This window comes from Balaenoptera ricei, chromosome 19, assembly GCF_028023285.1.
Source record: "Balaenoptera ricei isolate mBalRic1 chromosome 19, mBalRic1.hap2, whole genome shotgun sequence".
Lineage (NCBI taxonomy): Eukaryota > Metazoa > Chordata > Mammalia > Artiodactyla > Balaenopteridae > Balaenoptera > Balaenoptera ricei.
This window is the reverse complement of record NC_082657.1, coordinates 35,616,218-35,629,066: the sequence shown is the minus strand read 5'-3', so window position 1 is coordinate 35,629,066 and position 12,849 is coordinate 35,616,218. Positions and strand designations below refer to the sequence as shown.

The window sequence follows — 12,849 nt, the reverse complement described above, 5'->3', positions numbered from 1 at the left end:
AAGGCACCTCGAGATTGAGGACCCACAGAGCGGGACAGGACGGAACCAAGGGGACGGCTGAGACCACATTCAGGGCCCTGGGAGCCCAAGGCAGAGAGAGGAACTCCAAGCAGCCCCAGGCCTGTTCCCCGAGGACACCTGGCTGACGCTTGCTCTGGGGGCTGTGAAGGGTGGGGTGAGGTGGAGGGCTCCCGAGTCAGCCTGCCTGGGGTCAAATCCAGGTGATCGCTGGGCAGCGTGCATGTCCTCCCATGCTTCGGCCCCTCCAGCCTCCCAGGGATGCTGGTGAAACCAATTAATCCTTGTCAAGCTCCTAGACCAGGGCCCAGCTCACCAGCTGGGCTCACTGCGTGCAGTCACTATTATGCACCAGTTGATTTGTCTGGTTCCACAGCAATCAATATATAGACAAGCCCCAAACTCTCTCCTTCCTCTTCGAGAAAGAACTCTGCTGGTGCTTTCCTGGCAGTAGTAGCAGACCTTCACACCCACGTCATGTGTTTCACTCTTCCAGGCACTTTCTCAAACACAGCTTCCTGAGAAGTGGCTGGTGGCGAAACTGAGGCCAGGGAGCTGTGAGCAAGGCCCAGCTCACTGAGCCCCAGCGACTCAGTCCTAACTATGCCGAGGTCCACAGCCTCAGGCCCCCCCAGGCGTGCTGATCCTGGGTGGAGTAATGCAGGCTGGGATTTTTATGGCAAGTTTCCCATCCAGGCATAGACCCTAGCTTGGAGGGGAAGGTCACGTCAGCCACAGGAAGTAAATTCGTAAACCTGCCAGCATTTTCTGGGCCATTCTGCTCACTGCTCAGCTGGCAGGAAGAATCACAGGTGACAGAGCTTGGAGGGACCATGACACTGTTCAAATTCATTGGCAAGTCGAAGCAAAGCTGGCCATGGTCCAGCTCTCTGCCTCAGATACTCGGAGGCCTGCGCTGGAGCCCATGGTCGATCTGTGATGACCAGGCCCTGACCCTGCCCTTAAGGAGCCCTGGTCCAAGTGGAGGAGGTACAGGTGGGATCCTGCCAACACAGAGAGGATCACAGTGCACTGGGGAACAAGGTGGGGGAGACACTGCCAGGAACCCCGGAAGGCCTCAGGGTGGAGGGGACGATTTACGTGGCTCTGAAGGCACTGGGGTGGGAGGAAGGGCGCGGCGGGTCAGAGAGAAGTGGGAGCAGAGCTGGAGGGAGGCTGGAGGCTCTGGAGCACCCCGGGCTGCTGAGGTCTCTGCTCTGGGGGCCCTGCAGCCATGGGCCAGCCAGCCCTGCCCTGAGTCCCTGGTCCCAAGGCCAACAGACCAGGTCAACCTCCCAGCTCACCTATGGTGGGTTGAATAGCGTCTCCAAAAATTCACATTTATCCAGAACCTCAGAATATGACCTTATTTGGGAATAGCATCTTTGCAAATGTAATTAGTTAAGATGAGGTCATACTGGATTAGGTGGGCCCTAAATCCAATGACTGGTGTCCTTGGAGAGGAGAGGACACACAGAGACACATAGAGGAAAGAAGGCCACATGAAGACAGAGGTAGAGATTGGAGGGATGAAGCTACAAGCCAAGGAATGCTCAGGATTGTTGGAAGCTACCAGAAGCTGGAAGAGGCAAGGAAGTATTCTTCCCTAGAGCCTTCAGAGGGAGCATGGCTCTACTGACACCTTTTTTTGGACTTCTGGCTTCTAGAACTGTGTGAGAATAAATTTCCATTGTCTTCAGCCACCAAGTTTGTGGTAACGTGTTATAGCAGCCACAGGAAATGAATACACCAGGTTTCCATCCTACCCTCACGTCTTGGTGTGAAATCTCAGAGCCCAGCTCACAAATCAGGCATATCTGGGTCCACATCTTGCTTATCTCTTCCTGGCTGTGTGCCTTGGAACAAACCCTTTAACCTCTCTGAGCCTCAGCGTCTCTCCCCCGCTATCTGTGAAATAAGAAAGTAGCCTGGCATGTAGCAAGCGCCTGTAAATGTGAGCAGTTAGGGGTGGGGACTGTATTGCGACACAACCTGGGACAACACCAGCCTGGCACAGATCCCACGGCAGTCACTAGGAAGTCCCTTGTCTCTGAGCACCCATCCCCCCATCAGCAAGTTGAGTTAATAATGCTTTCCTTGGCCTTAGCACAGGGTGTTTGTGAAGATTAAACCAACATGAGATCATGGTCACGAGACTGCTCTGTAAGCACTAAAGGGTTGGGGGACGTAAAGGATTAACAGTGACAATGACAACTTTGTCATCACCCCTTTAGGTCTCGGCTCACATGTCACCTTCTCAGGAGTCTCTGGCCACCTTGTGTAAATTCACACCGTGCTTCTGCACCCCTGACCCAGGGATTGCCTCCCCGCTTCCCTGCTTGATTTTTCTCCCCATCGCTCAACCACCGTCAGGCAAACTACAGATTTTACTTATTTATTTGTTGATTGTCTCTCTCACTAGCATGTCAGCTCCATGAGGGCAGGAATTTGTGTCTCTTTTGTTTACTGCTGCATCCACAAGACACTGGCATCAAAGCAGGTGCTCAAAAAATATTGGTTGAATGATGGAGTTGTTGTGATAAAGTTGAGGTCTCTTTGTTTTAGAAACTTGCATTCCAGATTCTGACACCTGTGTGTGGGACCCTGGGCAAGCCCCTGACCCTCTCTGAGCTTGGTTTGCTCCTCTGTAACATGGGGGTGATGATGGTAGAAGCTTTCAGCTATCCCACAGATATTATTTTTAAAGAAGGAGGCACCGTGCCGGCCACATGGTAAAAATCACACTGACCTTGACAACCAGCCTTTAGCACTTCCTCTGGGCTGGGCACTGTTCTAAGCACTTTATGTAAATTAGCGCGTTGAATCCTTGCTCCGTGCCCTGGGAAGCCGGGGCTGCGTGAGTCCCAGTTTACAGCTGGGGAAGCTGAGGTCCAGAGAGGCTTTAAGGGACTTGCATAAAGTCCCCATGAACGGGAGCTGCTCTTTGCTGAGGACTTACTGTCCCACTGGAAGGGCAAGGGGCCAGATCTAGGAGAAAAGTGTCCCTTTAGGGCTTGAGGGCATTTAAGACAGAAGAAGGTGTCTGCCCCCGCCCCCAGCTCCGAGACAGCTGCTTGGCCCTGATGCCTGCACACTGGGCCGGTTGGTAACCTAAGAAGCTTGATAAAGCATCTAGATAAATCCCCAGGCTATGATGATCTCTAACAGGGCTGGGAGGGGAACCAGGCCACCTGAGCACAAGCCCGAGCTCTGCAGAGAACTCGGGGCAGGCAGACCAGGCCCCTGCGGGCCACTCCCCAGAGAAGGGAGAGGAGCCGGGCAAACACGGCCTCCCTCTCATTTCCAGGTCCTGCTAGAGCCACGCTGCAATTCGAGATTGCCTCCAGTGCACAATTCTTAATTCATTTAAGAAAATGCATCAAGGAGCACCTTTCGAGCGGGACTGGAGATGGAGGGTGAAGGTCCCCAGCACAGAGCCAGGCTCCTCACTGTTCATCCCCACTCGTGTACCAGCTCCTTTGATAACCTCCCTCCGGCAAAGATTCCGCTGGCTTTCTCGTCTCTCAGAGCCCAGCTCCAGCCCCACCTCCAGCCAGAAGTTTTGCTGGAGCCCCTGCCACCTCAGTCTGCACTTCTCCCCCGCTTGTGCGCATTTTACTTCTGCTCTAACACTTCCCATTTGCCACATCCCACCACTGTTCACTCAACACACAGGCACCAAGCACCTAGGACGCGTCAGACCCTGAGCTGGGAATAGGGACATAGAGGTAGGCCCCAGTTCTCCAGATGCGGCGGGGCAGAGACATAAGTGGCCTGACATCACTAAATTAGGGGAACCAAGACTCTGACAAAAGGGCTGGGAGAGGTGTAAGGATGGAGGCTTTAATTTGCAGGAGGAACAGAACTTTGCAAGGTAAAGAAATGAGGATAGCGAGTCCCAGGTAGAGAGCACAGCAGAGGCAAAGGCGTGGAGGAGGGACAGGGCAACAGGGGCAAAGCAGTAGATCCTCAGGGCCGGGTCAGGGGTCATGGGAACAGCAACAGTTCCCGTGGGGCTGGGGCCTCGCACACCGAGCCAAGGAGCCTGCCCGCATCAAGACGATGGAGAGCCCTGGGAGGATATGCCCGATCCCGTCTGAGTGGAAGGTCAAGCTGGGTCAGTCTTCCCCTTAGGCTGGGAGTCCCAGGATCGAGGGAGGAGACTAGCCCATTTGGGGGCGGCCCTCAAGGCCTAGAGTGCAGTGGTGCCAATCAACAACCTCAGAATGGAGTGGGATGAATGGGATGGATATGGGTTGGCTTGGATTGAGTTGGACGGAAGTTTAGAAGCTCTGGTCCTGGGGTCTCAGGGCTCCGCTCAGTGCCCAGTGGGACATCCTGGTAGGACAGGGCCAGGAAGCAGGAGGGCTGGGCATCTTGCTCACCTTGAGGTCCCCGGAGATGTTGGCTCCCGCCAGGATGCCTGTGGCTGAGGGGAAGAAGATGGAAAACATCCCGAAGAAGCTGCCGTCCACGCCCCGCCAGTCAGGCACCAAGTTCTGGGCAAAAATGTCCGCTGGAAAAACAAGGCCTGAGTCAGGGCCTCCTGGAGGGCCTGGGCCCCCTCTCTGGGCCCAGCCGGGCAGGCAGGAGGCTCCCATGGCAGCTCCTGGCTGTGGGAGTCGGGGGTGCCAGCCTCCCCATGTAACCGAGCAGGACCCTATGGGGCCTTCCCAGAATTGACCCCCACCCATGTCCTCTGCCTGCCTTTTGTCTGTAGATAAACTTTAGTTAAAGAATACATTTAATCAGAGAAGTGAGAACATGCAGGAAGAAAACAGTCAAGCAAGACAAAATAATAGTAGCTTAGCCATTAAACAAAGTCAAGGACTTTTAGTTCCTCCTCAAGGGCTATAGATAATATTCTGAACCAAATCCTTTGAGCTGTTTTGCAGCTACTGAAACCCCCATCAGGTGGGAGAAGTTAACTGCGTGCTGCCCACAAGCACGTAGACCTCAGACCAGCTGGAACCAGAAGGCTGATGATGTTGACTCCCGATTACCTCACCACCAGCCAATCAGAAGAACGTCCACCAGCTGATCACACACCCCACACCCCCCTCCCTCACTCTATCTTCATAAACCTTTCCCTGAAAGCTTTCAGGGAGTTTGGGTCTTTTAAGCACTCGCTGCCCTGGACTCCTTGCTTGACCCTGAAATAAACGCTGCGCTTTCCTTCACTACAACCCAGTGTCAGTAGATTGGCTTTACTGCGCACGGGTAAGCGGACCCAAGTTTGGTTCGGTAACACCGGTGCCCACATAATGGGCCAGATTGGTGGGCAGACTGTCCCTGTCCCCAGAGCCACGGGCAGTGGCCCCAACCCGCACGTACCCCGGTAGCTGAAGAAGCCTTTGGAGGCCTTGTCCTCAGAGGGGGGGATCAGTGTCCCCACCAGGTAGTTGGCAAAAGAGACCATGATGACGAGGAAGAAGAGCACCTGGGCCTGGGAGGAAGGGAGCCTGGAGGTCAGACGGTCTGGCTCCGCCTGTTCAGGGAGCCCCAGCAGGGAAGAGCTTGCCCCAGGTCCCTTACTCTCCCATTCATTCATTCATTCATTCAACACCCATTACTCCACAGGCTCTGTCCTAGGAGCTGGCGACATAGCAAGGCTCCTGTCTTGCTGATAAATAAGGAGGATGAATCTAGAGTAAGAACAGGGGGTGTCCCGGGGACTGGGTTGAGGCTACTTTAGCAGGGTGGCCTGAGAAGGTGTCTTCAAGGGTCCTAAAGGAGGAGGATAATGGAGCAACAGAATGATGGGGGCATAAGCTTGGTGCATTCAAGGAACAGTGGGGAGGTGGTGGAGCTGGAGTTCAGAGCCAGGGGGCGAGAGGAGGGGCGGCCGGGGCCGGGGCTGTGCTGGTCAAGGCTGCCGGCTGCGGCCCAACATCTCTTCCCTTATTTCATGCTGAACCTCTGACTCGGGGCTTGGGATAGGTTCAGATGAAGACCACGTTTCCCCAGCCCCCCTTACAGTGAGGTGTGGCCATGGACCACGTTCCGGCCAACGGGAAGTGAGCAGAAGGAATATGTACAACTTCCAGGCTGGGGTAGAAAAGGAAAGGGGAGGGGGATTCTCTCCTTTCCACCCTCTTTCCCCTTCCTGCTGACTGGGCTGGGGACATGGAGGTGGGGGCCGTCATGGGCCAGGTGGATGAGGGCCACACCCCAGGGGTGGAGAGGCCACAGGATGGAAGGCGCCTGAATACCTGGTCCCCAGGGGCCACACACACACCTGGACTGTTCCATGAGAGAGAAATGAATGATTCTGGCTTAAGGCCCCCTTCCTTAGGGTCTCTGTCAGCAGCAGAACTTAAAGCTCATCTGACACACACAAGAGGCAGAACAAAGACCGGGACCAGGTCCCGTGACTCCCGCTTCCACACTCGACCGTGCCCACATCCCTCCCCAACATCCTGTCCTCACCTTGGACTCCCACTCCATGCCAGCCAGGGAGATGGCCAGCAGCACAGTGATGGTGACCACGCCAATGATGCGGATGTCGTTGGTGGGGTCCACGATGGGCGAGCCGTACTCCTGGGGGAGGTGACAGGCCAGGCTGTGTGCTGCCTCTGAACAGCCCACCCCCCCCAGGCTCCTCCACCTTGATTTACCTCATTTATGGTTGCCCTCTCATAGGAAAACACAAACTCAAACCCCTCCCCTGCCCACAAGTCCTCCAAAGCAGCTACTGCATGGGTCTGGACAATTTGGCCCTAAAGGCAACACGCACCCCTGAAGGAGATTTCTGGGGATGGTCTTTATTTGAAGAGATCATCAGAGTCACCCACAATGATCGGACTGTGGCTTTGGTCCCTAAAGGCCAAATTGGGTAGAGGGGCAGGAAGGCCCGGCCCAGAAGGTGTGGAGGAGAATGCAGCAGGCGGCCAGGGCTCTGTCTGCCCGGGGTCCAGCCCCTACCTCACCTGGAGCAAGTCCTGCACGGTCTCTGCGAAGCCCACAGTGTGCATGGCCACACCCACAGCATTGGCGAAAGCAAAGATGAGGCCGATGGAGCCCCCTAGCTCTGGGCCAAGACTCCGGGAGATGAGGAAGTAGGTGCCACCTATTGGGGACAGAGCCAGGAGCCATGAAACCAGAGGAGTCAGCTGGCTGTGGTGGACTTGGGGCAGGCAGAGCTGAGGCTGGGAGGGGGTGAGCATGGGGCCCAGGGGGTTCATGGTGCAGGAGACAACCAAGGCCATCCCATCCCATAGGTGTGGAGAGCCTGCCCAAAGCCTACATCTGGAATCAACAGGGGCAGCCTGGGGTGTCCCCGTCTGGGTGGGGGTGGAGGGTAGGGAGTGGTTCAGAGACCCATTCCTGGGGTGAAGACTCGGAGACCTACATGAGGAGGACCTTGGGGCTGGGGTGGGGGCCCACCTGACTTGACCTTGCCGTTGGTGGAGATGGCCGAGATGGAGAGGCCCGTGATGGAGGTCACCGTGACCGAGAGCAGGATGATGATCCAGGTCAGGACTGTGGGGGTGGGCGGGGAGGTGATTGCCCCAAAAAGTCAGGGCATTTCTCAGAAGGAGCCATTTGAGGAACCTGAATCAGCCAACTGATTCACCATGTGACTTAAGTCACTTTCCTTCTCTGAGCCTCACTTTTCTCATCTGAAAAATGGGTCTCTGTCTACCTCCTGGTATATTCTAAATAGCCAGGGAGCTGATAAGCCAACATGTAAAGGATCATTACATATGGAAGGGTAGGTATCCTCTCTTAATAATAAAAAAATAAAGTAATAGTTACCACTTGATGAGCACCTCTGGGTGCCAAACCCTTTGCTGTATTATGTGCATCAGAGGAATCCCACAATAGATCTGTGAGGTGGGGACAGTTATTGCCCCCATTTAACTGATGAGGAAACCAAGGCTCGGAGAGGTTAAAAACTTGTCCAAGGGCTTCCCTGGTGGCGCAGTGGTTGAGAATCTGCCTGCCGATGCAGGGGACACGGGTTCGAGCCCTGGTCTGGGAAGATCCCACATGCCGCAGAGCAACTAGGCCCGTGAGCCACAACTACTGAGCCTGTGCGTCTGGAGCCTGTGCTCCGCAATAAGAGAGGCCGCGATAGTGAGAGGCCCGCACACCGCGATGAAGAGTGGCCCCCGCTTGCCGCAACTGGAGAAAGCCCTCGCACAGAAACGAAGACCCAACACGGCCAAAAATAAATAAATAAATAAATAATAATTAAGAAAGCAACTTAAAAAAAAAAAACAACAAAAAAAAACTTGTCCAAGGTCACACAGCATGGTACAGAGCTAGCAGCTGGTCTGTCCACAGTGTGAGTTCCTAACCCTGATGCTCTGCAGAAGAAATTTGGCTCCAAGAGGTTAAGTGACTTACTGAGGGCAAACTGAGCCAGGGAGAGCCCCCAGGCCTGCTGACTCCATGTCCAGTGCTCCTTGGCCACACTGCCCTGACCTCTGTAACCTGTGGGCTCTGTAACCCAAGTTCAAGATTGCTCCCGTGGAGCCTGGGAGGACCAGGACCCGGGCGCACCTTCCCCCTGCCCCCCAGAGGCAGCACTCACCAATGCCTGCCTGGGCGGTAATCCAGGGGAGCCGCAGATAGAGGATCACACCCCAGATATTGAGCATGCAACGGATCTGGGAGGAGAGGGGGGTCAGAGGCCACCTGGGTGGGGCTGAGTACCCCAAGGTCAAGCACATAAGTCCCTGTCCCCAGTCTTGGCATGGCATCGGGCACCTAGGGGACACCTGGGCTCTTTCTTTACTTCACCCACTTTAGTGAGTGCCCACTTCAGTGCCTCTCTGGTTCTGTGGGGCAGGGAGGGGAGGGGTACCCAGAGACTCACCTGTCCCTCCCACCACTCTCCTACCCTCCTTCCATCGAGGCCTGAGGATGGGCTGCAAGCATTATCACCCCTCACCCTGCTCCAAGCCCAGGGTCCTGTGTCTGCCAGCCCTAGTCATGGCCCAGTGGCCAGCTGTTGGCCCAGAGCCTGGCATTCAGGGGGAACTCAGCAAATGCCAGCTGAGCCAATGCCCTACATACAAGCAGAAATCAGGGCTCAGGTGGCTGTGACTTCAGCTTCCGAATTTAAAGCAAAGCCAGACGCCACAGCTGAGGCTGGAATCCCATGTGGGAGGGGCTGGTGTGGTCTTTGGCCCCAGCCACGTCTTGTGGTGGGAGACATGTGGCATTTACAAGCCCAGGGGGATTTCTTTTTTCTTTCTATCTTTTCTTTTTTTTTTTTTTAAGTCTTTAAAATTTTTTTGAATTTAATTTATTTTTTTTAAAAATTGAGGTATAGTTGATTTACAATATTATATTAGCTTCAGGTGTATAACATAGTGATTCGAAATTTTAGGCCTGGGAAATTTCTAAGGCCCTCCATATGCTCTGAGGCTCTGGGCCCACACCAGGCTCTGGCCACCACAGTGAAGGAGGGAGACCCAGACTCCGGATTACGGGCCTCTGGTGCTAGAGGGGGGTTGACCGTTCAGATGGAGAAAGAGGCACAGCCAAGCAGGCAGTTGGCAGAGTTAAGGTCAGAACCCAGGCTTCCTGCCTCCCAGAGCAGGAAGCTTTCTCCTAGATCTCATGCGATCCCCTCTGTAAAGTGCCATAATGTCGGGCTTCCCTGGTGGCGCAGCGGTTGAGAATCTGCCTGCCAATGCAGGGGACATGGGTTCGAGCCCTGGTCTGGGAAGATCCCACATGCCGCGGAGCAACTAGGCTCGTGAGCCACAACTACTGAGCCTGCGCGTCTGGAGCTGGTGCTCCGCAACAAGAGAGCCCGCGACAGTGAGAGGCCCGCGCACCGCGATGAAGAGTGGCCCCCGCTTGCCGCCACTAGAGAAAGCCCTGGCACAGAAACGAAGACCCAACACAACAACAACAACAACAACAACAACAAAATATATATATATATATATATATAAATTAAAAAAAAAAAAAAAGTGATCTATAAAAAAAAAAAAAAAAAAAAAAAAAAAAGTGCCATAATGTCTTCCAAAGCCAAGTACATTAGATTGTTTGCTATCTCGGGGCCTAAAACAGCAAACCTTCTCCTTCCCATCATGGAGAATGAGAAAACAATGTTGTGGATTTGTGTTTAGTGCTGCCCTCTGGTGGCTCTTTGGGGAAACACAGTTTCTCTCAATAACTCCAAGGTAGGCATTCATCCAAGCGCTTTACATCTATTAATTCATTGAATGCTCATCATTTCATAGACGAGGAAAGTGAGGCATAGACAGGTTAAGTAACTTGTCCAAAGTCACATGATGACTGAGCAGACAAACAGAGATCTTCCCCAGGGCTAGGTCTCAGCCTGGGGGATAAACGGAGGTCAGGAAGTACAAAAGCAGAGAAAATTTGAGGTCACTATGCAGATGGGGAAACTGAGGCCCGGGCTGAGTCTTGGGTCTGCCTTGACTACTAAGGCCCGAGAGTCCAAGCTGAGCCTGAATGGAGCTCTGTCTCCCTACCCCTATCCCTGGACATCCCATCCACGCCCCACTCACCATCACCCCCTTGACCCAGCCAAAGCGCACAGGCTCCTCAGGGTTCTTCTCGCCGTTGGTACCTGTCTCATCCTCCACCAGCCCATCGGTCATCTCATGGCTGGGCCGGCTGTCAAAGGCCAGGGCATGCAGGTGGCTGCCTTCCTGCTGGGAGCGCAGAGACCGCGGGTCAGGCAGGCAGGGGTCATGACAATCCAGCTCCCCCACCTCCCCACCCTCCACCGTCCAGCCTCCCAAGTAGCAAACCAGCAAGCCCCGTCTCTGCTGCAGAGCTTTCTTACCCTCCTCTCCCTATCTCCTTTAAGTGAGTGTAAACTCTGTAAACTTCCACTGACTGGGAGCTCATTACCTCTCTGGGCAACCCTAGATTGCTTGATTGGGTCGCCAATGACTGGGCAATGAATATTACATGTGCCCAGAGCTTTACAGCTCCCATACCTGCATTCCATATGGGCCTCTCAACCCACGAGGAAGACACCTGTTTGTCCCCATGACACAGATGACAGAGCCAAGGCTCAGAGAGGTTAGGTAACTGGTCAAGGTCACACAGCAGGAAGGGCCACTCTTCTGGGACGGTGTTTACCTTGAGGAAGGAGTGCAGGTCGGCCAGCGTGGGCCGGACTTTTCGGGGCTCGCCGGGCAGGGTGCTGTTGGCATAGTGCTCGTAGGCAGGCACCACATCGACAGTGTTGTAGCCAAAGGTGCGCATGTAGAAGGTGCTGCCGTGGGTCAGGTGGCTGGGGTGGCTGCTGTCATAGGCGGCCGGTGGCGGGGGCTCATCGCCCCCCAGCAACGTGCTGATGGTGAAGCGCCCACTGCACAGAGCAGGGTCCCTGGGCGTCTCCAACACCGGCAGCTCTGCCATTGTGGCTCTGGGTGTCGGGGGAGGGGGCCAGGGTCGGCGGGGACATGCAGGGTGGCTTTATAGGCTGGGGCCACAGCAGGGAGGAGGCGGAGAGGTTGGCCCAAACCGCCCACAGCTGGCGAGCAAGGTCCCTGGACAGGGTGGGAGGCAGAGCACGTGCCTGATGCTGTCCTGCCCACCATCTGATCTCGGAGATAGCAACATGGCCTTGGACTGGGAGCCGGGACTGGGTCAGCAGAGAAGGGGGGCATGCCCAGCCCCTGGGCCCTAGAGAGGCTCTTCTGAGTTTGGGGGCAGTGGACATCAGAAGCCGGACCCTAGGAAGGAGTACTCACCAAGAGGATCCTTAGGGACCCTACGAGGGTCCCCAGAGACAGACTGATGGCCTGAGGACCCACTCCACGCAGGTTCAAAAACCTCTTGTTTCAGTATATGGTATTTAGTTTTATATTTTGTTTATTTAGTATGTTCAAATAGATGAATGGTATGACATTTAAAAAGATACACACACACACACACATATATATATATATATATGAAAGGTTAGTCTCTCTGACTATGAGAGAGTTAGTGTGGTGGCCACCTGATGTGCCGCCAGAAAAGAAGGACAACCCCCAGCTGCTGCGAGGGGTCTCAGTGTCAGCTCCTATGGCAATTGCCTTGCCTATGGCCGAGTTCCCCCATGGAGCTCTCATCCAATGATAGGTGTGGGATGCAAAGGCCTGATGCCCTGCCCCCAGATCTGAGGAGCCACCCCACGTCCAGAAGTCCCCAGGGTCAGCTGAGGCTTTGTCTACACAGCAGGCCACTCCTCCCTCTGTCCTGTCCTGCTTCCTTCTCTTCTCCCCAGAGGTACTGACCCCAAGAACTCTACTGGTGAGTGCCCTGCAGGCTCACCTTTGTCTCAGAGTCTGCTTCCTGGGGGTGGGTGGCCTAAAGCTCACAGGAAAACCACTCATTTCTTTGTTATCCCTGCTGGGTTTTGCATCTTTCAGCCATTCAACTAACAAACCTTATTGACCATCGACCATGTCATGGGTGGAGACAGGAGGCAGGAACACAGACGGCGGGCACAGGCCTACGTTCACAGGGCTGCTGAGTTAGTGGGGGAAACGGACCTGGAAAGAGACCAGCCCCGCTGTGTGAAGAGGGCGGCGATGGGAGAGATGCACATGGAGGAGGGTCAGGGTGGGGACAACCAGGGACAGGACAGACCCCTGACCGGAGTCTTGGAGGACAAGCTGCTCTTCTGAAGGCAGGGGATGGATGGAGGCCTCAAGGCCACCACCAGCCACAGGCTTCTAAGCTTGACTTATGCCCAGGCTCTGGCCCTCCTCGTGAGGGACACACTTTCTCTACCTCCCTGCCCTGCCTCTCAGACCTGGGCTGGGCTCTCAAAGCTCACCTACGTCCCCAGAGACCAGCTCTGAGATGCTCAGAGCCCCCCAGGGCTCCATGACGTCCATCAGC

At 54.9% G+C, this 12,849-nt stretch overlaps 1 protein-coding gene across 11 annotated transcripts in view; it reads right to left on the bottom strand.

The window, feature by feature from the left end:
* The window catches only part of SLC12A3 (solute carrier family 12 member 3), a 44,367-nt gene extending 32,948 nt beyond the window's left edge, over positions 1 to 11,419 (bottom strand). For 9 of the 11 annotated variants that reach the window (XM_059903491.1, XM_059903486.1, XM_059903489.1 and 6 more), the window contains exons 1-8: positions 11,098 to 11,419; positions 10,515 to 10,661; positions 8,558 to 8,633; positions 7,405 to 7,500; positions 6,948 to 7,087; positions 6,448 to 6,558; positions 5,353 to 5,464; positions 4,404 to 4,534 (exon numbers count right to left, since the gene is read on the bottom strand). In XM_059903491.1, coding sequence (XP_059759474.1) covers positions 4,404 to 4,534; positions 5,353 to 5,464; positions 6,448 to 6,558; positions 6,948 to 7,087; positions 7,405 to 7,500; positions 8,558 to 8,633; positions 10,515 to 10,661; positions 11,098 to 11,379 — 1,095 coding nt within the window. In that variant the 5' untranslated portion in view covers positions 11,380 to 11,419. The remainder of the gene's footprint in view (positions 1 to 4,403; positions 4,535 to 5,352; positions 5,465 to 6,447; positions 6,559 to 6,947; positions 7,088 to 7,404; positions 7,501 to 8,557; positions 8,634 to 10,514; positions 10,662 to 11,097) is intronic. The other 2 variants (XM_059903490.1, XM_059903485.1) reach the window with 1 other exon arrangement.
* Between the last annotated feature and the right edge of the window lie 1,430 nt (positions 11,420 to 12,849).